The sequence below is a fragment of the Mesoplodon densirostris genome, chromosome 16 (assembly GCF_025265405.1).
Source record: "Mesoplodon densirostris isolate mMesDen1 chromosome 16, mMesDen1 primary haplotype, whole genome shotgun sequence".
NCBI lineage: Eukaryota > Metazoa > Chordata > Mammalia > Artiodactyla > Ziphiidae > Mesoplodon > Mesoplodon densirostris.
The window spans coordinates 67,743,671-67,771,417 of record NC_082676.1 but is presented as its reverse complement, the minus strand read 5'-3'; the positions used below and the strand labels follow the sequence as shown (position 1 = coordinate 67,771,417).

Here is a 27,747-nt window from a genome sequence, read left to right as displayed (position 1 = left end):
TTTTTACTGTCAATGCAGCCTAATGTCCATTTCCTTTGGTCCCTTTGGAAGGGATTGATCCCTGGGTGTGGCTGTGTGAAATGGGGTACACTAGGAATCTCTGACCCAGTCTTTGAGTCTGGCTTGGAAAATATCACCACATATGGACAGGACTGGTTGCCACCATGTTCATAAAGCTGCCATCTATGTATACTGCCCAGGTAATTAAACCTCTGGAACAGAGTGCCTGCATTTTTAACAGCCAAATGAGTTAAGGCAAGCCACTCCTTGCTATGCACTTTGAAATGAAATAAATTCCTCAACATACCACGTACATACTCGGGCCAAAGTTATTCAGATTTTCAGCCTTTGGATGTGGTAAGCATTCCTGGTGACTTTTATTTTATCTTTGTCCATTAACTTCTTTTTGTTTTTTATTCTTAATTTTTTATTGAAGTATAGTTGATTCCCACTGTTATATTAGTTTTAGGTGTACAACATAGTGATTCAGTATTTTTACAGATTATGCTCCATTAAAAGTTGTTAGAACTGATGACTTTTTTTTTTAAAAAAGTATTTATTTTGGCCGAGCCAGGTCTTTATTTGTGGCACGCGGGATCTTTAGTTGCAGCATGCAGGATCTAGTTCCCTGACCAGGGATTGAACCCAGGTCCCCTGCATCGGGAGCACAGAGTCTTAACCACTGGACCACCAGGGAAGTCCCTAGAACTGATGACTTTAAAATATTTGGGTTTGGCTAATCTCTAGGACTCATTATGTATATCGCCAATTTGAAAATGATGTAGGTGCTAGTCAAATGCTTTCACCGGAAAACAATTTTAGGAAATACCTAAAGCTGCCGTATGTGCTTTTCCGTGTAAGTCGTGTATCTTAAACGTGTCTGGAAAGGAGCAAGAGGCAGGGGAGTTCAGGGGGTGAAAGGATGGGGCACGAAGCTTTTGATTTCAGGGCTACAAGCCTTCATACATCCAGGAATTCCTCTGAGGCTGGAAATGAACTTCTGGAGAAGAGGAGAGCCATCTGGGGAAGAACAGTTTAGGAGGAGGCTGGCGGTGGGCGGCTGGAAGAACAGAAGGCAGGGGAAGCGTGAGGAAGGATGCAGAGGGTGAGAGTGGAGTCGAGGAAGGCGAGGTGGTGGGAAGAGGGAGGGTGGGGAGTGGAGGGACGTGCCCAGCTCCTCCAGGTCAGCGTGAGCCCTGGAAGGAAAGCAGCTCTAACATTTTTGGAAAGGTTTTTGATGCCCAGGATTGAAGTAGGTGCTTTTTTATTTTTATTTTATTTTATTTTTTTGCGGTATGCGGGCCTCTCACTGCCGCGGCCTCTCTCGTTGCGGAGCACAGGCTCCGGACACGCAGGCTCAGCGGCCATGGCTCACGGGCCCAGCCGCTCCGCGGCATGTGGGATCTTCCCAGACCGGGGCACAAACCCGTGTCCCCTGCATCGGCAGGTGGACTCTCAACCACTGCGTCACCAGGGAAGCCCAGTAGGTGTTTTTTAAAATCAAACCCTAATTAACTAGAAATCTTAATGAATTTGAATACCCATTCTTTAGCAGTTGGTTTTTTGGGGGGTTTTGTTTATTTTTTTAGTTGGGCTGGATTTGGGGCTGCGTGTGGATACAGACAGTTGGGTTTTTAATGGATTTCTAGCATCTCTGTGACTGGGTTGGCAAGGCTGATTTTTCAAGGGTATATAGGACTCTAGTTATTTCTTCAGTTTCTTTCTCAAAAATCATCTAGGCCAGCAGTTCTGAAACTTCCTGTGCATCAGCATCACCTGGAGGGCATGTTAAAACACAGATTCCTGGGCCTGTACCCCAGAAATTCTGATCCGGTAGGTCTGGGATCCACCAGATTTTTTATGTTTCTAATCATTTCCAGATGGTGTGGTCCAGGGACCACACTTTGAGAACCACTGGCCTAGATGAAAACATACACAGTATCAGGGCTGGCGTGTTTTCTAAAATTAGAATATTGGCCCAGAGTCTCGAATTAGAAAAATCTAGACACTTCGGCTGGTGGAGCTTTTGAAAATGCAGCTGACAGCATCCAAAAGCATAATAAAAACACAAGCGTCTACACATTTCTGAGTTCTGGTGCAAACAAAAGAAAACACTTCCAAACAAATTCTTCTCCCCGTATCAGCAACTGCACATTCCAGCGGCAGCTACTCACCTTTGGGAGTTTTCCCGGGCAATTTATCAGATGACTGTCTTCAAACCAAGAGAATGTGCTTGCAGAGCATCTGGTTACTCTCTCTTTTAAGGACGAATGTGGGCTGGCCTTTTACTATCACTCTTTTAAAGGTTGGCTGATGGGACCTAAGAGTGGTTGTTTGGCTTGACCCTGAGAGGGAGGTGGGGGACGGACAGCAAGCACCTTGCAGGACAGGGTCAGGACTCAGCCCTCAACTCCTGACTAGTAGAGGGAAGATCGCATTCCCATTATCTCCAGTTAACCACTGTTAACTAGCTGAATGGCCCACTGGTGCGATATCTCCCCGTCCATAAGGTGAGACTCCGGTTTCTGAGCTGCGTTTGTCAGAGTCCTCGGGTTCCATGGATTTGCTGAAGGGCTTCTGAGGGAAGAGGGTTGTCAGCCGATCAGGGTTCCTGTCCCCCCGTCATGTCCTTCAAGAAGCACATCTCTGCTTTCCTTCTGTATGTTGGCTTCCCTGGGATATTTTGTTTGAAGGATGACACATGTGACTTTAAAAAGTGTGAGGACCAATGACCTTTAGGGTCCCTTCTATTTGTTTTTTTTTTAATTAATTAATTTGCTTACACCGGGTCTTAGCTGTGGCTCGAGGGCTCCTTAGTTGTGGCATGTGAACTCTTAGTTGCGGCATGCATGTGGGATCTAGTTCCCTGACCACGGATCGAACCCGGGCCTCCTGCATTGGGAGCTTGGAGTCTTAACCACCGCACAACCAGGGAAGTCCCAGGGTCCCTTCTATTTCTAAAATCTTGAGTGTCCGATCCCTTTATAGGTAATAACACGAAAGGTCCTTGAAACTTCATTTTCAGTTCTTCAGCTCCAGTAATTGTGTATCAATTGTGGATGAATTTTTGGTAAAAATTAAGATGTTTGAGAATTCCCTGCCCCATTCCATCCTCAGCAGTCTTGAGGGGCCGAGGGTGGGGAGAGTAGAAAAGCATCCCAAAGGTGAAGGTGAAGCTCAGGTCTCCACCCAGCACTGCCTCGTCTCTGACCCGGATTTAGCTACACCCACTCAGCAGTGTCCCATCCCCAGAGCTGAGAATCACTTTTACAAAGAACCACTGTGCCTCAAGGGGGTGGGGCTGGTTTTCCTTCCCGTCAGTGTGGTCCCAGTAGGATTGTCGGCAAGATGACAGTCATGTGACCATGTGGGCCAATCGCAGCTCTCTCTCAGAGATGTGACTCCTGGGGGCAGAGATGAATGCCTTTGGAGCTGGGTCATCCCAAGGGCTGTGCCGTGGACCCCAGCTGCTTAGATTGCTGGGACTGCCCTGGTTTCTGTCCTTCCCAAGGCCTGTAAATTACCCAGGATCCATCTGGTTCCTCAGCCCTTTCCCACCGCTGGAAAGACACCCAGGCTTTCTTTCCTTCACCATGTCTCTCATGAAGGGGCTTCCCCAGGCTTATGTGACAGTCCTGAGTAATTCAGAAAGCCATTCACCAGGACCTCCAAGGGGCCTCCCACCTTCCCTGGGGCGTTTGCACAAGAGCATCAGTAATCCGAGGGCTGGGGAGGGGGGAGTCGGGCAGCACAGGTCTTGAAACAAGGACAATACTGTTGTGTTTTCATTGTACTCTGGGTGACCATCCCTGTGACACAGGATTTGAGGACCCATCATTAAGCCCCCAGGATGGTAAACTCCTGAAGGCAGAGCGTATCAAAAGTCAGTGACTGGTTAACTCATTTATCAAAAGAATGAGCCCAGAAGCTAAAACACCCAAAGACAGATTTCACATTATTTTAGTTCAGAGCCTTGTACTGGGAGACATGCATCCCTTTTAATAATTTGGTTCATTCTTTTACTTCTGATTTAAAAATAATATTCAGACCATGGGTGGGTCCCTTAAAGGGTGTGATTTTCGCACATGCTGTTGCTTCTCTGGATGGGCAGCGGAGCTTGGACAGCGGGGGCCCAGCTCCAGGGCTGAGAAGTGGGTGGCACCTCGGGGAAAGCATGCAGGAGAGTCCAGGGGCTGCGGGTGAGGAACCGGCTCTGGGTCTTGGGGTCCTTCCCTTCTTCCCACCCCATCTGTTTGCCCAGTGTTGGCATCCCTGGTATCCATGAAGGGATTTCAGAGTCTTCAGGGGAAAGGATTTGGTAACCGGAAATTAGAGGCTGAAAGGGGTGTGGGATTCACCCTAGAGCAGGAGACACTGAGGAAGACAAGATGGTCCACGTGTCTAAAATCAGTCCTGTAGACCTTCTGTGTCCAGCGCAGGGGCCACTAGCCATGTGAGGCTGGGGAGGGGTCAAAATGCAGAGAGTTTAAATCGATGTGATGTGTTGTGAGTGTGAAATACACACCAGGTTTCAAAGACCTAGCCTGGAAAAAAGGAAAATATCTCATCAATAGCTTTTAAAATGTTGATGACATGATAAAATGATAAGATTTGGGGTATATTGGGTGAAATAAAATATATTGTTAAAATTAATTTCACCTGTTTCTTTTATTTGATGGGGCTACTAAGAAATTTAAAATTATGCCTGAGGGTTGGACAACTCTGTATTAGAATAACATTTAATTAAAAAAATTTTTTTTTATTATTATTTTTTTGGCTGCATTGGGTCTTTGTTGCTGCGCGTGGGCTTTCTCTAGTTGCGGCAAGTGGGGGCTACTCTTTGTTGTAGTGTGCGGGCTTCTCATTGCCGTGGCTTCTCTTGTGGAGCATGGGCTCTAGGTGCGCAGGCTTCAGTAGTTGTGGCACGTGGGCTCAGTAGTTGTGGCTCGCGGGCTTAGTTGCTCCGCGGCATATGGGATCTTCCCAGACCAGGGATTGAACCTGTGTCCCCTGCGTTGTCAGGCAGATTTTTAACCACTGCACCACCAGGGAAGTCCCAGCTTATTTAATTTTTGCTTGCATAAACCTACACAAAAGGCATGTGTGAAGGTACATTGCTAACGATTGCAAATTGACCAATCTGATCTAGCACCACTCTTAAGTTCTTTAAGATAAACTCTGAAGTTCTCTTGGGTAAATAAAATAGTTTCAGAGGTTTGAGTTGGGTGAGGGTTAGCTGATCCCTGACAATCTTGCTGAAGTTTCAGACCAAATTCACGTGAATGGATATTTATTAAATAAGCCTTTTTTCTGATGCAGTCTCCTAAGGTTCATACAGCCTCTTCTCCAGGCTCCACGAAGTCCCAGATCTCTGCTGTTTTAGGTGCTAAGGCAACACTTTGCATGAAAAGCTCATTCAAGGCAGGTGACACAATAGGGTCAGGATTCTGGTATCCTTGCTGTCAGCATCAGACAATCATATCTCCCTACACCAGCGGTCTTTTACAGGAACGATTATAAGGAATCAAGTGCCTTTCCTAAGAGTGCAGACCTAATGCCTCCCTGGAACCTAAACGCTATTAGTACCGGGATGGCACATGTCTCAAAATATCTTGGCCTGTCCACATGCCTTGACTGTCTTAACTCTGTTCACGCAGTGGTAGGGAGTATCTTAAATATTTTAGCAAACCACATTTCCACCTTTGTCAGTGAGAGCGCATTGCTAACGTTCATCATGCTTTTTAACAAGTCATTAGGAAGTCAGTAAAAATTCACTTAGCCCTCATGTATTGGCAGGTGGGCATGGCAGAGGGGGCAAGGAACTTGGACCTGTAACATCTCTCTGAATTGTTGAAGTATTTAAGTCAGTTCCAGACATCACAGCACTATCTTATGAAGAGCACAAATACTTACTCATACCTATTTGGTTGATCCAAACAAGATCAATGAGATATGGGCTTCCCTGGTGGTGCAGTGGTTAAGAATCCACCTGCCAATGCAGGGGACACGGGTTTGAGCCCTGGTCCGGGAAGATCCCACATGCTGTGGAGCAACTAAGCCCGTGCACCACAACTACTGAGCCTGCGCTCTAGAGCCCAAGAGCCACAACTACTGGAGCCCATGCACCTAGAGCCCGTGCTCCGCAACAAGAGAAGCCCACACGCAGCAAAGAAGACCCAACACAGCCAAAAATAATAAATAAATAAATAAATTTATTGAAAAAGAAATCAATGAGATAAAAGTTCGTGAATTATCAAAAAGTTTGGTGAGAACATTCAATCTTCTGTCCTAAGTGTTATTTCCAACCTGAAAGGAACAAACACTATTCACCACAGCAATCATACTAAAACATGAATTTTATGTTGAAGATACATGGCCTCAAGATGTCAACAGTCCTTGGAGAAAACTATTAAAATTAAGGTTTCCTATCCCATAGGTTGTCTTTTCACTTCGTTGATGGTTTCTGTGCACAGCTTTTTTGGGTTTGATGTAGTCTCACTTGTTAATGTTTGATTTCGTTGCTTGTGCTTTAGGTGTCGTGTCCAAAAAAATCATTGCCAACACCCATGTCAGGGAGCTTTTTTCCTGTTTTCTTCTTGGAGTTTTTGTTTCAGTATTAAATTATTTAAATATTTAATCCATTTAGAGTTCATTTTTGTGAATGGTAAGATAGGGGTCTAGCTTCATTCTATTGTATTTGTTTATTTTTAATTTTTATTGGAGTATGGTTGATTTACAGTGTTGTGTTAGTCTAGCTTCATTCTAAAATAAAGGTTTCAGTGTTAAGGGAAAACTGTTTCTTAGTCTTAGAAACTCAACTCACTGATGATAGGATATAGAACAAATATAGATGTAACTTAAATTTTAAGGTTATCGGTATATAAATATACTCTTTCTCCCTGATCTTTCTAGATCAAGGCTTCTCAACCCTGGTCCTATTGACACTTCGGACTGGAGAATTCTCTGTTGTGCGGGGTTGTCCTAAGTATTGTAGGATATTTAGCAGCATCGGTGGCTGCTACCCACTAGAGGCCAGTGGTAACACCCCCCCACCCCACCCTCCCGCCCACCCCCAAGTGGTGACAATTAAAAAAGCCTCGAGATTGTGCCAAATGTCCCCTTGGGGGCAAAATCACTCTTGGCTGAGAACTACTATTCTAGACCAGGTCCAATGGGCTAACCCAGTGCTTGGCTAGAAATGCAGAATCTCAGATGCCCTCCCAGACCCACCAAACAAGTCTGCATTTTGGTAAGACCCCGGCCGATGTCACACCCACGCCCGTGCTCTCCGCCCCCCGCCCCCCGCGGCCCCTCAGAGTCGATGCCTCATTGCAGGAGGCAGATGAAGCCCTGCTGAGTAACCTGCGCCTTCAGATCGAAGCCCAGTTTCTGCAGGATGACATCAGTGCAGCCAAGGACAGGTACAAAAAGGTAACCATGACCCTTCTGTAGCCCTTCCCCCCAGAAAACCAGTTCAGGGCACCCGTGGCTGAAAAATGGGGTGGCTGGAGTGGGCTGCCCTGTGTGCGGTGCCCCGAACCAAGCGGGGCTGGGCTGGTCGCTGGACGGCACCTAGTGAGCCAGATCTGTGGGGCTGTGGGAGGGGTGGCAGTGTGTGTGTGTGTGTGTGTGTGTGTGCGTGGGGGGGTTATAGGTCGGGGGGAGCCAATATCTGTGCAGGACGTCACAGTCCACAGAGTAATTGCACACAGATCCATCTTGATGAAGCTGTAGCCTGTTGACTGGTTCAGCTCAGAAAATGGAGAAAATGCAAAAATCGTAATTTTTTAGCGCTGTCTCTGAGGGAACACATGGCATGCAGGGGCCTCCTCGCGTGTAGCGCTGTGCTCTGCCCCCACCCCCACCAGCTTCTCACAGGCCTCACGTTGGGGGGGGCCTTGGTGTTCTGGAAAAGTCCAGTCCTGGAGCTGTGTAACCAAGGGCCAGCGGCCTAACCTCTCTGAGCTTCTTCATCTTCGAAATGCAAACGCCAGACTCTCCTTCCTGCACAGCCGTGTTATCTGAGCATAGACACCTGTGGGCCTGGCCATGACCCTCAACCCTCGGGGCTGACCTCTCCAGGGCGCCTGGCCTCCCTCCAGCTGCAGTATCTGTGTCTCTGCCTCGGGACGGATGTGCACCAGGCAGCAGAGGGCAGGTCTGCCTCACAGGAAACGTTGGGGAGTTAATGCCCCGGGAGCAGCCTCAGCCAGGGACGGATGGAGTTGGTGGACACGTACCCCAGCTCCCTCTGCACTGGCTCTCAGAGAGCCCGCTAGGACTGGTGCCCACAGGGGTAATTCACCTGATAACACAGTGTCTCACCTCCCCGCTCCACTGCTCATGTTTCCTGGCATCTTTGCCCAAGCAAACTATTTGCACCCAGATCCTTCCCCCAGGGTCTGTAACTTACTCAGCTGGAGCTGCTATAACAAGGTACCACAGACTGGGTGGCCTATGAGCAACAGAAATTCATTCCTCTCAGTTCTGGAGCCTGGAGCACCGAGATCAGCGTGCCGGCAGGGTTGGGATCTGGTGAGGACCCTCTTCCTGGCTTGCAGATGGCTGCCTTTTTGCCATGCACTCACCTGGCCTTTCCTAGATCCGTATCCATAGAGAGAGTGACTGCCTTTCTTATCAGGGCACTAATCCCACCCTGGGGGCCCCACCTCCATGCCCTCATCTAAATCTAATTGTTCCCCAAAGGTCCCACCTCCAAATACCATCCTGCTGGGGGTTAGGGCTTCAGCACATGAATTTTGGAGGGACACAACTTTCGATCTATAACTGTCTGCTTCTGGGGAAACCCACACCGAGGCAACGTGAGGTAATATGGGTGAAGCACCTGGTACAACCTGGAACTTGGCAAGTGCTCAGGCAGCATCAGAGTCCCTTCCTTCCTCTGTGGGTGCCTGCTGCATTGTCTCACTGAATCCCAAAAAACAGACTCAAGAGACAGTGTCCTAGGTTCCCTGTCAGCCGAGCCTGAGGTGCGTATAGGTGGGGCAGGGGGCAGGAAGGTGCAGGGGAAGGGGCTGAGCTGGAGTCCAGACTCAGCCTGATCCCATGGGGGCTCTGGAGCATGAATCGCACCATAAGCTTGGTCCCACCTTGAGGCAAGAGGGTTGGTCTTGTGTCCTGAGCCAGGAGTCACTGGTCTGGGTGGGGGATGGTGTGGCATTGGGGGCAGTTGCATAGCTTCCTGGCAGGATGACCACTGTGTGGCCGAGGGCAGTTCTGTGCAGGGAGCAGGCCCAGGTGATCTGCTGGTGAAAGGGACCAGGCATTGCCTTCAGGTTGTTAATCCCTCTTTTGTGGAAGAAATGGAGGTTTAGGAGGTTTGACTACCTTGCCTGAGACCACATGCAGCTAGTGAGCGAGGCAGTCCCGCCGGACTGGCCACAGCCTGTCCTCTGAAGCACCGCCTGAGCTGCAGTCAGCAAGGTCCTTTGTGCCCTCCGGGGACTCTTTGTCCCCCATCCCTGCTTTTCTGATAACCCTGCATCCAGGGCGCTATGGAGACAGCCGCAAGGCAGCCACGGGACTGAAGGGAATGTGACATGAACTAAGCCTCGGTTTATTCATCGAGCCCAGTGTTCTCATGCAGATTAAAGGAGGCATAAAGCGTCCTCTGCACCCATCACGGTCTGTCCTATTTGTGGCGGTGGGACACGTGAAGGCATTCATCCTGCGGGTCACCTGGTACGGGAGGGGAAAATCCGGGGAGCTCAAGTTTTCATGAGAACGCTTTTCTCTCCCAACAGAATCTTCTGGAGATTCAGACCTATGTCAGCATCCTGCAGCAGATCATCCAGACCACCCCGCAAGCAGCCGCCATAACCAGTGGCATGAGGGAGGTAAGAACGGGAGCCTGGGCGTCTGGGAAACCGCACGTGGGGATTTGTCCTGCAGCCCCGGGAGCCCAGAGACCCAGGGAGAGGCGTCAGGTCACCCCCACAGTGGGTTCACATTCGAAGTGCACTCTTCTGCTCTTTCACACAGACGGTGAACGTGGGTATTTAGACATCTGAGGACATAAACTGTGCCCCTGCCCATCTTCTTAGGTATTTCCTCTTGAGGATTACGGGCTGTCCTTCCTCGTCTAGTTTATAAGAAACTTCCAGACTGTTTCCCAAACACTGTAGCACTGCTGCATCCCCACTGGCGACGGATGGGAGTTTCTGTTGCTTTGCTTCCTTGTCAACGCTGGGTATGTCGGGTTTTTATTTTGGTTTTGCCGTTTGCTACTCTAATAGGTATGTTGTGTATCTCTCTGTGCTTTTAACTTGCATCCCCTCAGGCCTTAATGATGTTCAGCATCTTTTCATGTGCCTATTTGTCATTTGTATAGCTTCTTTGTTGGACTATCTACCCAAGACTTTTGCCCCTATTTTTTTATTGGGTTGTTTGTTTTCTTATTCCCCTTATCAATTTGACCATAATTTTGAATACAGAGAACCTCAGACAATTAGTGACTCTATTTTCAAGGTCAGGCTCTGCTAGTCTGGGGCATGAAAACTCTTGGGAAAGGATAGAGGTGACTGAAGCCGATTTTTTAAAAAACTGGGATTTGGATGTAAAACCTTATTCCCAATATAATGTTCCAAATCCCTTCCTCACTTAGCTCTCTAGCAGGGCAACAGGATATTGATGTATTTTTTCCCCTAATGTGGTTTATGGGATTTTGTGATGCATGATATGATATTGTAAAAATAAACTGAAAAGGATGCAGATTAAAACAAAAATGTCATGTGTCCTTTCCTCAGAGGAGTGTGACGCTGGGACAGGGTTTTGTAGACTGTTCAGCTGAGAAGACTCTGGGTTTTTCTGCAAGGATGACTTAGGACAGAAGTCTACCCAGGCCTACACCCTGGAGAACCAGTGGGTTAGGGTAGCTGACTGCTTGATGTTTGTTTGAACCTAATTTTTTATATCAAAGCTAAAGACATCCCCAAATTTGCTTTCAGAGACACTTTTGAACCCTGCCAAGTAACATCTAAGAGGCAGGAGAGTTACTTTTATTGGCCTTGATGGGGATATTCTTGTCCACATTGCCCACCAATGACCCCAACTGAACTGGGGTTGCTGCTAAGGCCTAAAAAACAGCTTCTCCTAAAGCATACTTTTCTTTGTCTGAGACTTCTTTCCAGACACTTTATTTCTGTTTTGCAGACATTTTTCCTTTAATTCATAGGTGTTTGACATCAGAGCACACTTTTAAAATCACATCATCTGTTCCCTTGTAACCCTGTTCTTCTGTGTTGTACTAATGTAGAGCCGTCTAGACCTAGTTTGATCGTGTCAGTGATCATCAGAGACCCTCAGTGTCGTTGCCCGGGAGCTTGAGACAAATGCAGCCTCTGCAGCCCGACCCCCAGCAGACTCACCGTGTCAGAATCTGCATTTTAGCAAGATGCTCAGGGATTCGTGTGCACGTTAAAAAGCAGATTTAGAAAGAATCACATTCTTTATTAATCTCAGCTGAAAAACTCTACATACGAGCTAGGTGGTTGCTTTCAGGTTTGCTCCTTTGACTCTTGTTACTGTCCTAGAAAATGCCGGTTGAGTTTCCACAAAGGATATAATTAGCATTGCTTCCTAGGAGCGTCCATAAAGCATAAAGTCAGTGTCCTGTAGCCAGAGGTCCCTGGGGCCACCCCTGTGGTCAAATCAAGCTGGGTTTATTATTCCCCACAGGAGGGGAGGATGTACGCCGTGGATGGGGGCCTGTGCTGGCCTGGGTGCTGTCGGGGGGTGGGGGACTGGTCTTATGGTTGAAAAGCCCCCTAGTTTGTACCTTGGAGGCCGAGGTATGGGGTGAGGCTAAGGCCGTGCTTGGTAACTAAGCATCATCACTTGAGTTAGTGGTCATTTCTGTGGTTACACGGTGGTCGCTTGGTCTGAGCTCAGACACAATTGCAGAGCCGGCCTTGTTTCTGTCTTGTTCCCCTGGGATCCCAGAGTGACATCTTTGGGTGTTGAGGTGGCATCGTCTGTAAGTTTATAAGGAAGGAGCATCATGCTGGGGGGGGTGTTGGTTAGTGCCGGCTTCCAGCTGACAGCTGCCGGCTGTCTTCCTTCCTCTACAGTAAGTATCCAAGGGCCTCCTGTGTGCGAGGCACTGTGGGGGCACCTGTGGGTGGACATGAGGAGGATGTAGTATAAGTAGGAGCTGGGCGGCGAGGAGAGGCGGGGCCAGACAAGCAGGCCGGGCCCTGGCTGGGAGGTGGGTGAGGGCTTTGCACTGTGTCTGTGTCCATGCTGAGACTGCAGGTCTCAGTCGGCGTGTCGGCACATCCTCCATGTAGTGGTACCCAGAGCGTGAGTCCCCTCTGCTCCCAGCTGTCCCCACGTCTGTGTCTTTGGGGCAGGGAGGTGGGAGCCAAGGCACAGAGAAGCAGGGAGGACAGAGACAGAGAGAGAAACAGACAGACAGACAGGGAGGGACACACAGAGAGACTGAGAGAAGGCACGTCTCCACGGAGAGACTCCGAAAGAAACACACCATCCTTCAGCAGCTCTGTCCCCAGGCCCGCTCCTCCGCCCTCGCTCTCACTTTCTCTGTGTCTCGTTGCTCCGGCCACTTTGCAGGAGGCTGCAGAGCAGGGGCACCTTCAGTGGGTGGCCGTGAACCTGCTGGGCTGTGACTCTGCCCGGAAGGGGGTGGGGGGAGGGTCTCCGTGTCAGAAGGTGCTGCTCTAGAGAGGCCAGGCTCTCAGGAAGGGGTTTAGATGTTTCTGAATAATGTGGAGAGGCTGGTGGGAAAAGGGCAGCTGCTCTGCAGAGTGTGGAGAGGTTGAGGATGGACCTCCTTCCGGAACATTCCGGGAGCACCGACAGGGCTTCCCCTGTCGCCATGGCCCCTGCTGTGTGCCGTGGGGATGGCTCAGCACAGTTGGTGTCTCTGGCTCAGGGCTCAGACTTAGAAAACAAAGCGAAAAGGCAGTGAGTGGCCATGGTGGGCCCGCCTGAGTCAGCTTGGATGCTGTGACAAAATACCGTAGACCAGGTGGCTCCACCAACAGACACTTATTGCTTACAGTTCTGGAGGCTGGAAGTCCGAGGTCAGGGGGCTGGCAGACTTGGCCCCTGGGGAGGACCCCATCCCGGCTGGTAGACGCCACCCTCTCCCTGTCCTTTCCTTGCTGCCCGCATGGAGGAGGGGGCCCTGGTGTCTCGTCCTCTTCTAATAAGGCCACTAATCCCATCGTGGGGGCCCCACCCTAATGACCTCATCTAAACCAACCCTCCTGCCAAAGGTCCCACCTCCAGATGCCATGCATTGGGGGTTAGGGCCTCGGCCTGCGAACCTGGGGGGACGTAAACATGCAGAACACAGCGGCCCTCTCCTCCGAGTGTGAGCGTGCTGAGTCTGGCTTCTCTGTGCAGGCGAAGCTCTTGACAGAAAGGGAGGTGGCCACCCTGCAGAGCCAGCTGGAGGACGGCCAAGACGTGCTCTGCCTCCTGCAGTCCCAGAGAGCCGAGCTGCAGGCCCAGGTATGCCCGTCGCTCCTGTCTGCTCCTCTCATTCAGGTGTCACGTGCCTGCAGAGGTGTGCACTCGTGCATTGAGTGCTGTGAATTCTACAAACTCAACACACCTGGGTCCTCAGCCCTCAGAGCCGCAAACAGCATCCCCAGTGGGGTGACCAGCCGTCCACTTCCCGGGACGCCTTCCTGCCCAGACTGGAAAAGCCCTGGGCCAAGGAGGGCAATGGGTCCCACTAATTCGTGGCCCCCGGAGGTCCCCCGCAGGCCTGCTTTGAGTCGCCGCCCCTCCCCCACCGAGGGTAAGCTATCCCCACTTCTGCATAACAGATGTTTTGCCCAGTTTAACCTTGTTTTTGAAAATAAGAAATGGACATACGTTGGGGTTTTTACCCTACGCTCGCATGAATCTGTGCTTCCTGTTTCTCTTCTCATGACCTAAACTCTCTTCTTTGGAATTTGACTGCAGCCCTAGAGAGAGTGGTTGTGTTGGGATTTGCTCCTGCTCAGAATTTGTCAGCGGAAACTTTGCATTTCCACCCCCACCCCTTTTCTTTTTTTGGTGAAGCTTAGTTTGCAAACGAGCAGAAAAGCTTTTTGCAAACTTTGCAGGAAAGCTCAGTTCTGTCTCTGTGGCCTTCCTTCGCGGTTAACGAGCTTCGTGGGTCACCCCACCCCCGCCAACCCTGTGATTCCTCCAGTTTTCTTTCTCTCGTTACCTTACACCGGGCCATTCTGATGGGGACGTTGGGTTAGAATACGCTTCTTATGCTGTGTAACCACATTTCCCAAATCCAAAAGTAAATTGACGTTCGGTTTGACAAGTACACATAAGGGACAAGGGAACAAAAATTTAAAAATCTGCCCCTCTAGAAAACCTAGACCATTAAAGGCTATGTGTTACTTTGTCTCTATCTCACCAATGCCTGATAAGATCAAACCCTGCTGAAGCCACATGAGATGTGGTGCTTTTGGTGGGTACACGGTGTCCTCCAGATCTCAGGACTTGAGTCCAGAATCCTGATTCCTGCCCCACCCACCACCCGGCCCCTCCCTGTGCAGCAACTCAGGGGCCACGGAGAGCAAACGGGGGCCTGGGGATGGTCCCCCAAGGCAAAGACTCCAGCTCAGGAAAGCGAGTACTGCCCTTAAAACGCATTCTGCTCTTGTTGACAAACTGCGGCTTGGGGACCAGACACACCGTTTTGGTGACTTGGTGAGTGTGTGGTTTCCTCTGAGGTCCTGAGAGGATGGAGGGAGGGTCAGGGTGTGTGTGTGTGTGTGTGATGTGTGTGCACGTTTTTATATGTGTGCATGTGTGCACGTGTGTATATGTATATATGTCTGTATGTAAGTGTATATGTATATGTGTGTGTATACGTGTATGTGGTGTGTGTGTATATATTTGTGCGTTAGTGTATGTATATATGTGTGTATGTAAGTGTATGCGTGTGTGTAAAATGTGTGTATGTAACTATGTGTGTACGTGTGTAATGTGTGTGCTTGTTTTTATATGGGTGCATGTGTGCATGTAAGTATATGTGTGTATGTGTATATGTGTGTATGTAACTGTATGTGTGTATGTGTGTGTACGTGTGTGTGTGTGTGTGTGTGTGAATGAGTGTTTGGGGAAGCGGAAGCACACCCAGTCACGGTTCTAGAGACCAGTGTTTTCCAAACCACCAGTTACAACCCATTACTGGGTTGTAAAATGAACTCAGCAGAATCGACTGGCTTGAGAAAAGAAGGAATTCACAACACTAGCCTAAGACCGAAGAGGAAATGACAGGGTGCATGGCGAGTAGAGGCAGGATTTATTTTGTGAAACCTTTGTTTTAAATATATCTGTGTGTTTAAGTAGATAGATTTGTGCAAATACACACATGTACTTATATCTTTGTATGATGTCGATGGTTTGTGATGTAAAATGTGGCTCTTCCAGTGGCCACGGTGATGAGGTTGAAAACCTCTGCCCAGTCTCCTTCTCAGGAGATGAGGGAGCCCAGCCTGAGGTGGTGGCACATCAACCGGTGAAGCCCGGTTCCAGGGCGAAAAGAATGCTTGTCTCTCTGTGAACTCATATGCATTTATTGACTATAAAAGTAAGACGTTTCATAAAGGATTAGCCTAGTTTCTGAGAATATGAGATAAAGCTCTCTGCTTGGCCGCCTGTCCCCACCCATAGCTGCTGCAGAAAGACTGGCTTGTCTAACTCTGAGGTCGTTGTCTCTCTAACTGGGGGGGCTTCACTGTCTCTTCTGTGCCATCCCCCCGCCAATCCCTTGCCCAGCAGTCTGGTGAAGCCTCTGGACCCTTTCTGAGAAAAATGTTAAAGGAATTAACTTCTGTCAGAGGTTTAGGACTATGGGAGGCTTAAGCTAAAGAGGCTCCTTTATTGTACTGTGGTTCTGCCCTTGTTTTTTGTTTATTTTTTGGGTGGTACACGGGCCTCTCACTGTTGTGGCCTCTCCCATTGTGGGGCACAGGCTCCGGATGCTCAGTCTCAGCGGCCATGGCTCATGGGCCCAGCCGCTCTGTGGCATGTGGGATCTTCCCGGACTGGGGCACGAACCCACATCCCCTGCATCGGCAGGCGGACTCTCAACCACTGCGCCACCAGGGAAGCCCTGCCCTTGTTTTTTGAAGGTTCTCATTTATACCTGGGGTATCAGAAGAAACATTTCAACAAAGTGTCTTGTTGGAACTTAATAGCCCCAGCCATCATCTGATGACTTTATTTCTTATCCTATTCATAATTAAAAGTTACTAATTTGAAATTTTATATGTTTATTTTACATTCAAAGTCTTTGGTAAAGTCACATATTCAGGATGACTGAAATAATTCCAGAGGAGCTCTGTTGGAGTAGTTGTAGAGAAATGCATTTGAACTAATGTGGTATAAAACTGTAATAAAACAGAAATTTCATGTCTTTGCCAAAATTCTGAGTTTGTAAAATTACCTTCATTTCTTTGGCATCACATACTTACATTAATAATAGTAAAATAAGATACTGACATTTTCCATAAAAAAAGAAAAATGTCAAAGGCATAAAATAAAGTACATAGAATTAAAAGGAAACCAATTATATTGAAACAAAATATTATCTGCCGAATTAGTTATCAAAATATTGCCAAAGCATGTCCTCTATAATAATATATGTGCTTATAATAAATAGAACCTAGCAGGGGGTCTGATGAAACATGAGTCATATTAGTTTTCTCTTGCGGTCATAATAAATTTTCACAAAGGTCAGGGCCTAAAACAGCACTTCCTTGTGATCTTACGGTTCTGCAGGTTAGAAGTTGGGGCAGGCTTGGCTGGTTTCTCTGCTCTGGGGCTCACAACCCTGAAATGAAGGTGTCGGCCGGCCTGGGTCCCCTGTATCTGGAGGTTCTTGTTGGGTGGTGGGCCGAATCTGCTTCCTGTCCCATTCCTGTCATTGGCAGAATTCCCTTCTGTGTGCCGCTGGGACCAAGGACCCTATTTCTTTGCTGGCTGTCGGTCAGGATTTACTCCAGACGCCGTCCACCTTCCTTGGCATGTGGCCCCTCCATCTTCAAGGACAGCAATGGTGCTTCGAATCTTTCTCGTGCATCTAATCTCCCTGATTTCTGCTCTTAAGGGCCCGTGGAATTAGGAATAATCTAGAATAATCTCCCTGTTTTTTAAGGTCAGCTAAGTAAGAAGTCCCTTTGCTGAATAACATAATATATTCATGGGCATACAGCTAAGGGGCAAAGGTCATGGGGCCGAAAGTCTGCCTAATTAGCTTGAATCAAAACACGCACGTGGCAGGACCCACCTGAGAGCTTCTGACTCAGTGAGTCTGCGACGTGGCCCAAGAATTTTTATTTCTAAATTCCAGATGCTGCTGCTGGTCCAGGAACCACACTTTGAGAACATTGATGTAGGGGTGGGTCCCACGTTGGGCCAGAATATTCTACATCTCGGGCACCCGGGTTCCTGGCTCGGGCCCTCCATAGCCTTATTCACAAGATGTTCACGGCTGGCTTTTTGCTGATTTTAAAAGGCTGTCGTGGCTTCCCAGTGCAGTAGCTGAGCTGAGCGTTCCAGGGGAGACTCGTCAGCCTAGCCCCTCAGCAGGGCCAGGGCCATGACTGGGGACATGATGGGGGAGCTCCTTGCAGCCTGAGGGCTCCAGCCGGCAGGGCTGGGGCAGCTGGTTCTGCCTATGGTTAGGGCATCTGATGCTTCTGGAACCCTCCGTCGCAGGGTCCTCAGGGGGAGGTCCCTGAACCAGCAGCATCAGTGTCAGCATCACCTGGGGGCTTGTCAGAAATGCTCGTTCACGGGCCCGTCCCAGATCTACGGAACCAGGAGCTCCGGAGCGGGCCCAGCATCTCATTTAACAAGCCCTCCAGGTGGCTCCGCAGGCTCAAATTTGAGAACGTTGGTCCACAGGTTGCCCAGGACCGCACCCACGATTGGAGCTGAATGTGGACCACACACGAGACCCCTGGGGATGGCACTTCTTCCAGGCAGATGAGAAGGGACAGGCGTTCTGGTTCTCGAAATTGCATCTGCTGAGTTTCTGTGACAAGAAAGTGAAAAAAGTCAGATTATTGGGAAAGTATACTCCTCCCAGGGGTCATTTCTCAGTAAAGTCCATTAGCACCACCTGGTGGTAGGTTTTGGTAAGACAGTGTGTAATCGGCCAAGGACACTTGATTTCTTTTTCCTTTTTGAAATGACCTTGGATCCAAAGGAGTCTGGGTGCCTAAAGGGACTGAGGCAGGAGGTCACCTCTCCACATGGGCTCACCGTGAGGCACTGGTGACCATGCTGTTCAGAGGCAAGCCCTGCAGCTGTGCTGAAACACATCTTTCAGCCGTTTCTGGCCAGCCCCACACGAGGTCCGGGGAACACTGAGCAGAGCCTGGCCTGGCTCCTGCTCCGGCCGCCCAAGCCCGGTGGGGAGATGGCTATCAGCTGGATCTAAGTGGTCCAAGCGGAAACACACAGTCACCTAGCTCAAGATGAAGTTCCGGCTGCCTAGAGGCCCACACCTTCCACCTGCCTCTTTCCACCCGCCAGGGCTGTTTGTGGGCTGCTCTCTCCTCCTCTCCTCTCTGGACCCCTCCTGCGGATCCTGGCACCGGCGCTTCTGCTCCCCACTTTTCTCTCTGCCAGTGGCTTTGCTTCTGCAGCACCTGGACCAGCCCCACCTCCTCCTGGAAGACTTCTGTGATGTCTCCAGCACCCTGGGCCTCTCCGTGGGCTCTGTGACACCTTGGGCTTGTTCCTGTGACCGAGCCGCCTCCCGCTCTGGGCTGTGGCTCCTGGAACGAGGGTTTCTTTCTTCCACAGTCAGGCTGGGGCTGGACGGCGTCTGAAGCCCGTGCCGAGATCACTCCCATCAGAGACGTTGCGTTAGCACCCTTTGAGCTGCTGAAAGTGGGGCTTTTATTGGTTTTCCTGAACACCCCGCCCTCTGATGAATGGTTTAAATTATTGAGCTATAACACCAGGTGCTGCAGGCACAGCCCTTTCCTGCTCATGTGGGAGAAAGCTAAGCTTTGATGAAAGGCAGTTGTGATCAGCTTTCATGCCCTCCTGCTGCCCGGTTGGCACTGGGATCGCTGGACCCCAGCCATGCCAACCTGTGACCCGCAGGCTTCGTTCTCAGGACTGCTCCGTGGAAATGGAGAGTCTTACGTGGGGATTCATCCGCTCCGGATGGCTTCTTGTCTCTGAGATTTGAGCCTCAAAGGGGTCCTTTGAATTTCTTACTTCATGGAAGCATTTCCTAGAGTGTGTGAACACCGGTGTGGGTAAGAGCATGTGGCCACACCAAGAATCAGAGGCTGTGCCTCAGTATTTGACGTCCCAGGAGACTGTTTGAATGGAGATAATTTTTAATGAGGAACAGAAACCTGGTCAAACTCTCTTGGTTTATTTTGAAATAATTTTAGACTTCTAAGAAGCTGCAAAAATAGCCCAGAGGTTTCTCGTACTCTCCACCCAGTTCCCTCAAATTCGACCTCTTAATAGCACAGCACCAAGGTTGGAACCAGGACATTGTCGAGCACGCCATCCTGGTAACAGATTTGCCTGAAATCTCACCTGTTACCCTGCTCACGTGTTTTCTGGTCCTGGATCCTGCTTGCATTCAGCTGTCCTGTCTCCTCAGCCTCCTCCAATCTGGGACAATTCCCATCTCTGTTTCTCATGACCTTGATGGCCAGTCCTCCTGTGGGACGTCCCCCCATCTGGGCTTCCCTGATGCTTTCTTGGGGCTGAGCTGAGGCTCTGCGTTTGCGGCAGGAACACGACAGAAGTGATGGCTCCTTGGTGCCTCTCACCAGGAGCGCCATGTGGCTGTGTCTTTGTACCGGGGGTGCAACTTGGGTCACCTTGGGTGGTGTCTCCAGCTTTCTCGACTGTAAAGATATTTTCCCCCAAAGGAGCAAGATGTAAAGGGGCTGATGACGTTTGGGAACAGGGTGGGCGGCGGGAGCTTCTCACTCTCCCCGATTCCTCCCTCTTTTCTCTCTTTTGCCGGCTCTCTCATCTCTGTTGCCTTTGCGTTTTGGCTTCCTGTCTCTGTCTTTCTGAAGAATTGCCTTTCTCAGTTTCTCCACGCACTTTACGAAAGATTGTTGCTCCAGGGTGGCGGCCTCAGACCCCGGGCTTATGTGTCCCAGTGAGTCTAGAACCTACCACCAAGTCACTGCTATTTCTGAGATCCCTTCCCAGATGCCCGGGGAGGAAGCACGTGACAGGCCAGCCTGAGTCCTGGTTCTGCGGCTCTGGTCAGTGGAGTGTGGTCACACTGCTGCCCGGACACTTCCTACGTGTGAGATGGGACAGTCATCAGACATGGGGACGACACAGGCCAGCGGACGGCTTCCCAGAGTGTCTAGTGCGTGTACCTCTCCCTCTGTTCCTCCCTTCCTCCCTCCTTCCCTCCCCCCCCCCCCCACTTCCTGATGCAACAGATCCATTCCTGACAACCTTTGTCAGCTGAGTCTGCCGGTGTCCTCACTAGGGACGTCACTGTTCCACGGCCACCTCTGTACATAAAGTGAGGAATCAGGCTGTCGCAGGAATAATCACCCTCTACATGTCCAATGTGCTCGTTTAGCTGCACGTGTGAGGCATCTTGTGGTGGACATACATGAGGTTGGATTCAGATACCTGTCTAGTCCCCCGTCACTCAAAAAGTGTGACCTGGAGAGCAGAGCCATGGGCATCGAGTGGGAGCCGCTTAGAAATGCAGCCCTCCCGGGCTTCCCTGGTGGTGCAGTGGTTAAGAATCCGCCTGCCAATGCAGGGGACATGGGTTTGAGCCCTGGTCCAGGAAGATCCCACATGCCACAGAGCAACTAAGCTCGTGTGCTACAACTACTGAGCCTGCGCTCTAGAGCCCGTGAGCCACAACTACTGAGCCTGTGAGCCACAACTACTGAAGCCCAGGAGCCTAGAACCTGTGCTCCACAACAAGAGAAGCCACCTCAATGAGAAGACTGCGCACCGCAAGGAAGAGTAGTCCCGCCGCCGCAATTAGAGAAAGCCCGCGTGCAGCAAAAAAGACCCAACGCAGCAAAAAAAAAAAAAAAAAAAAAAGATTAACTATCCTTTAAGAAAAAAAAAAAAGAAGAGAAATGCAGCCCCTTCGGCCCCACCGGACCTGCTAAGTCAGAATCTGAGATTAACAGTATCCTTGGAGGATTCAGATGCACGATGAAGTTTGAGAAGCACTCTTCCAGAAGTGGGTTTGGTTTGCTTGTTCTATTTTGCTTTTGAGAACCAGCCATGCCTATTAGATCTCTTCTCTTTGGGAAAATGAGGTTGTACTAAGCTTGTAAATCAGTACGCTGTGGCCCTTTAGGGGTTGTCACAGCTCTTACAGTGAATATGAGGCCACCTCTTTTTATTTTCCTACCTTAATTTTGATTTGTCCTGCATTAATATGTAATTAATGTTTCCCTGAAGTTATTTTATTTATACACATGTGCGATTGTGCACAAACACACACACACACCCTTTAGCTACCAAAACATATATGTAACTCTACTGATCAGAAATCAGGAAAAAATTAAAGTGCCATAGTGATTGAATAAGATCAAGGAAACTTCCTCCCTTAATTATTTCAGTAAAAATAGCATCTTATCTATTTAGTATATGTTCTTTTTACTAATTTTTCAGCTGTCAGATTTATGCTAACTCAGTAAATTATGAATGTACTTTGTTTGAGTTGTACAGTTTATTCCATGGACGGTAGTTTTCGTTTCAGTTTCTGGGGTTGTCATCTTCCCACTGCCTTTGTGGGGTGGAAACTCTGCTAGGGCAGATTTCCGAGGGTGCTGAGGCAAGCGTAAGGAGAAGGGGTTCACATCCCTCTGTGGTTTAAGGGTTCCCTGCTGACAGAGAAACAGAGAAACAAACCCACAGAACAAATAAAACTGGATATGCCGCGTCCAGGGTCTCCCTGCCGGGTCTGTGTCTTAAGGGAGAGGGTGGGCTGGGTTTCCTTACATCTGTGTCTTTGCCCACAGACGGCGGCCCTAGAACAGGCCATCAAAGATGCCCACGAGTGCTACGATGAAGAGATTCAGCTCTACAACGAGCAGATTGACACCCTGCGGAAGGAGATTGAGGAGGCCGAGAGGAGCCTGGAGAGGTCATCCTACGACTGCCGGCAGCTGGTGGTCGCCCAGCAGACCCTGAGGAACGAGCTGGACCGGTATCACCGGATTATCGAGAATGAAGGCAACAGGTGGGGCCAGGGGTGGGCAGAGCCCGTGGGCACAGCGCCGGCCTCTCTGGCCACTTACTTCTTCCACAGATCTTTGCTGAGTGTTTCCTGTGTTCATGTTCTAGACAGTGGGGATGTGGCCAGGAAGGGAACCCCCAAATCTGTGACCTCGTAGAGCTTGAATATTAGTCGGGGAGACAGGATGAGTGGGTTTGTAGCAGAGGGTATGTGGCCTGTGACCTGTGCTCTGGAGTGAATCGCAGCAGGGAGAGGGCAGAGGAGGCGGGGGTGACGGGGGAAGTGTTTGAATGTCAAGCAGGGGGTCAGAAAGCCCCCACGGTGAAGGCTTCCTTCAACTCACAGGCCTCTGGGGACATGAGTGTCTTAACAGAGAGGATGATCAGGCGTGGTTATTGAGGTGCTGCAGGTGAGGGGCCTGCACGGTGCCTGGAGCTCAACCAGTGCTCAGTGTCGGTGTTATTTCTGCTGCTGCCATCGTGACTCTGACCACCTGGTTGGGTCAGCAACGTGGCTGTCGACAGGCCGTCTGGTCTCCTCCACGTCATGGAACTTTGACTTGAACTCCACTGGGAAGTAGATCTCTGTCTCCATCTCATCATCATTCACAGCTGCACCTGCATCGTCTACTGTCCATTTTCTAGATGTACTAATACATCTATATCGGGACTTCCCTGGTGGCACAGTGGTTAAGAATCCGCCTGCCAAAGCAGGGGACATGGGTTCGATCCCTGGTCTGGGAAAATCCCACATGCTGCGGAGCAACTAAGCCCATGAGCCACAACTACTGAGCCCACGTGCCACAACTACTGAAGCCTGCGTGCCTAGAGCCTGTGCTCCACAACAAGAGAAACCAGCACAATGAGAAGCCCGTGCACTGCAACGAAGAGTAGCACCGGCTTGCCGCAACTAGAGAAAGGCCACACGCAGCAACAAAGACCCAATGCAGCCAAAAATAAATAAATAAATAAATGTATTAAAAAAAATACATCTACATCACCTGTGTGTACACCTATACCTACACGTATGTCTACATCTATGTCCTCATCATCTGTATGTGTGTACATCTACACTGCATCTACATTATCTACCTCATCTGTAGCTACACCTACAACATCTCCATCTATACCTACACCTACACTTACCTCTACATCATCTACATTTATATCTACATCACCTACGCCTACATCTGCATTATCTGTATCCACATCTACATCATTTACATCTGGGTCCCCTACACATACACTTATATCTACATTATCTATAGCTACACCTACATCTTTATCACCTAAATCTACACCTACACCTATACTTCATCTATACCTAAGTCATCTGTATCTACATCATCATGTACATGCACATCTACAACGATGTCTCCATTATTTATAGCCACACCTACACGTACATCTATGGCTACATCAATGTCTGTATCTGTAGATATTCAGAGAACAGATTGAGGCCAGCCCCTTCCTATATGGACTCTGAATCTCTATTAAGTTGAGGTTCTTCAATTCAGTCTTGCTGATTTGGGGGGGTTTAGATTGGGTTAAAAGAGAAGCACCCAGACGCAGGAGCACTTCCTTCCCTCTCGCTGGGGCTCTGTCTTGGCTGTGAGTGCTCTAATGTGTAGGAGGAAAAGCAAGACTTTCTTTTGTTTTCTCTAGTTCTGGTCAACGTATTGTGCTGAACTCTATATTTATGTCACAGTAAATGCTGCATGCACACATATACAAAAATAAGTCTTGAACGGGTATTTAAGTGTCCTTGTGAAAATTTTTGTTTTGGAGGCAGGGTTTCATCAAAAGGTAACTGGATACCCCTTTTGCTGGTTTATATATAACTCTTAATTTTGATATAATTTCAAATTGATAGAAATGTTGCAGGCACAGAACAAGGAAATTCTGAATCCTCTTAGATTCACCAGCTATTTATGTTTTGTCTGAATTGCTTTAGCTTTCTGCTGTCTCTGATTATATATAACTATTTTTTTTTAAAAGACCAGTTGGGGTTTCCCTGGTGGCACAGTGGTTGAGAGTCCGCCTGCCGATGCAGGGGACACGGGTTCGTGCCCCGGTCCGGAAAGATCCCACATGCCGCGGAGCGGCTGGGCCCGTGAGCCATGGCCGCTGAGCCTGCGCGTCCAGAGCCTGTGCTTTGCAACGGGAGAGGCCACAGCAGTGAGAGGCCCGCGTACGGCAAAAAAAAAAAAAAAAAACAACAGTTGGAGATATTATACCCTGGTTGCCCTAAATACTTCAGCCTGGGCTGGCCATTCTCTTATTTAAAAAAACTCCAAAACAAAAGAATTACAATTTTTTTTATAAGTGTGTTTCACAGCTTTGACTTGAGCTCAAAGAGATGATTATTCCTTTCCGTTGTCCTCCAGTGTGTAGATGTGTTTGTGGCTCATGAGCAGTTGGATCTGGAGAAAGCCTTTTTCATTTTTGCTGGACATTAGAGCATCCCTCTTGCCCGCCCCCCATCTGTTTGGCTCAGTGAATTAAAGCTGGAGATCACCCTCTTTCTGGTTCTTTTTGCCAGGCTGAGCTCTGCCTTCATTGACACTCCCATCACTCTGTACACCGTGAGACATGGAGCCTCCCTCAGCCCTCGACACGGTGGGAAAGGTGAGTCCCCAACCCTGGCTTCTGCGACTTTCTGTCCTGGGATAAAGGAAAAATCAAGCGGCTTTCTCCCTAAACTTAGCATTCATACTCCCCGTCCATCTGGAAATTCAGTGCTTTTGTGTGAGGTCCCTTCTCTCCCTCACTGATGTCCTCCAACAGGTGCTGAGTGACTGAGTCAAAAAGTTTACAAGGAGAAAATCAGATGGGGGTTAGGCCCCCTCAGGACCGCTGTCCGTGAACACGAGGCATTTAACTGGGGAGAAAAAGTGCAGCTCAACATTTACTTTGGCAAGAAGTGAATACTGAATTGTATCTATTCACCGCCCCCCACCCCCAGTGAAATGAACTCTTTTATGCAGAGGTGCTTGATCTAGTGTCAGGAGCAGAGTAGGTGCTCACTTTTTGTTTGTTCTCTCTCCCATTCAAAACTGAGCAGAAGTAGCTTGGTGGGCGAGCGCAGCTTCTGCCTTCAACATTTGGTCCTTTGAGGATGGTTTCACGCACCTGTGAGATGTCAGCTCACAGCTCAGTCTCCCCAGTCCTGAAGGAACAGAACAGTGCCTGGGAGAAGAGAAGCCTGTGCTTATAGTGCCTTCAAATCCAGGGGTCTCAGAAAGCTCAGAGGGCTTTGCAGAGATGGGGTGCCAGAGTCAGAACGTTGCTGCCAGGGGCAGGGTTCCCCAGACACCCAGGGCCAGCTCCAGGGGTGGGTGGCTGTGTGCAGGGTGCTGGGCTTGGTGCTGTGCGGTCGCTGTCTGGACATTCTTCACAGTTTTGATTAGTGGGCCCTGAAATTCGGCAGCTGGTCCTGCAAGTAAGCCCTTCTCCACACCTGCTCCCAGCCACCTGCTTTGTCGTGTCCCTACTGCGTCCCCCCCATCATGGCTTCACGGCCTGCTCACTCTGCTCTGCCAATGAGGGCCAGCCCCACGGGAGGCCCTTGCTCTGTGCAACTGAGTCCTCTGGTTAGCGAAGGGAGGGAGGGGCTGGAGAAGATTTCGGGATGAAAAAGTTTAAAAATCACTGTGAGCAAAGCTGGAAAGCCTCCTGGGTGAGGCAGGGTGAGATTTGGGGTTAAACTTTCAGTTTTTCCTCTTAGCTGATCTGAGGAAATGAATATGGCCTCGGGCACAGGGGATTCCTGTTCTGAGTTTGAGAGCATCACTTCCTCTTATTGCCCAGGAGGAAGGGGATGCTGAGCAAGGTGTGGCTGTGTTCATCTGGCCTGGGTTGCGAGCGGGACAAGGGAGCTACTCCCCATGGCCGAGGCCATTCCGAACCCATCAGAGGCCCAGGCAGCTCTGCGTTGCTCCTTTGGGAAGCCTGAGGCGAGAGTGCCCTATGGACTGGGTTTCCACTGTCTGCTCTGTGGATCCCAGTGTCCCCTGTGAACTCGGGGGGCAGGGGGCTTGGTGGGCACAGAGTGTTACTGCAGGAGGATCACGGATCTCAGTCTGTTGTACCCAGTGTGATGGGAACTGTGGGCGCCTCCCTCCCCTCTGCAAGCCCAGAGGGGCCGAGTGACTTGTCCAAAGTCACACAGTGGCCAGCAGAGCTGGGTCCTCAGTGTGGGCTGTGGATGCTTCAGACCCAGGGATCTTTCCCTGTTGCTTTTGATCATACGTAGTAAACCCCACCCCAGCGCTAGGCAGGGGGCTCCAAGATAATTAGTGTATTTTTCAACAAATACATTTTCTTCCTCTTTCATTGGTGATGATACTTGCCTCATTGTCCTTTTTTTTTTTTTTTTTTTTTTTTAAAAAAGATCTCACCAGGGCTGTGCAGGATATAACAATAGCAAAACCAAGACAAAAAGGCCTCCCCAAGAATGTTCCAAGGAAAAAGGAGATTATAGCGAAAGACAAAGCAGATGAAAGTCTGGAAGAGGCACCACTGAGAGGTCCTGAAGACCCGAAGCCAGGGCAGGTGATAGTTAAAGAAGAGGGTGAATCTAAGCTTGAATCAGGGGATGGAGAAGCAAGTCCCCCGACCATGGACGGGGCTCCAGAGGATGTCCCAGACGGAGGGAAGATAAGCAAAGCCTTTGAAAAACTAGGCAAGATGGTCAAGGAGAGGGTGAAAGGCCCCAAAGAACCCGAGCCCCCTGCTGACCTGTACACCAAGGGGCGGTATGTGCTGGTCTCCGGAGATGCCAATTTTGTGGACCCAGGCTTCTGTTCCTTCTCCGTCCCGGCCAAAGGGGGCGTGGTGGTTTCCAAGGGGGACGACTCTATGCATCCTGACAGCCACGTGGAGCCCTCTCCCCAGCAGCCGGAGCCCCCTCTGGAGAACGGAGAGGGGCCTCCCCAGGGGAAAGAAGATGGTCTGGAGGATGGACAGGAACCTCCCCAGGGGAAAGAAGATGGTCTGGAGGACGGAGAAGGGCCTCCCCAGGGGAAAGAAGATGGTCTGGAGGATGGACAGGGGCCTCCCCAGGGGAAAGAAGATGGTCTGGAGGATGGACAGGGGCCTCCCCAGGGGAAAGAAGATGGACAACCGCCTACCCCGCACACTGTAGACAAGGGGGATGAGATGAATGCCGAAGAACTGAAGGGCCCTCAGGGGAAACAGGATGGCCAGAAGGAGGAGGAGGGGGCCAGGGAGCCCTGTCCCTCAGTCTCGCCTGGTCCAGAAGGGCCGTCTACACCCCAGTCTCAAGGTCCTCAGGTCACTCAGGATGGGTCCGACAGGCCTGGAGCTTGGAGCAGCAGCCTGCCGGCGAGAAGCCCTCCCAGGACGCTGGCCTATGAGAAGGTGGAGGTGATGGAATCCATTGAGAAGTTTTCCACCGACAGCATCCAGACATACGAAGAGACTGCTGTAATTGTGGAGACCATGATCGAAAAGACGAAGGCAAACAAGAAGCTGGAGGAGAAGTGCTCTTCCAATGCCTAG

At 49.8% G+C, this 27,747-nt stretch overlaps 1 protein-coding gene across 1 annotated transcript in view; it reads left to right on the top strand.

Moving 5' to 3' along the window:
- Positions 1-27,747, top strand: part of BFSP1 (beaded filament structural protein 1) — a 37,711-nt gene extending 9,964 nt beyond the window's left edge. Inside the window, exons 3-8 of the mRNA XM_060078584.1 lie at positions 7,336-7,431; positions 9,765-9,857; positions 13,390-13,497; positions 22,008-22,228; positions 24,767-24,852; positions 26,618-27,747. Coding sequence (XP_059934567.1) covers positions 7,336-7,431; positions 9,765-9,857; positions 13,390-13,497; positions 22,008-22,228; positions 24,767-24,852; positions 26,618-27,747 — 1,734 coding nt within the window. The remainder of the gene's footprint in view (positions 1-7,335; positions 7,432-9,764; positions 9,858-13,389; positions 13,498-22,007; positions 22,229-24,766; positions 24,853-26,617) is intronic.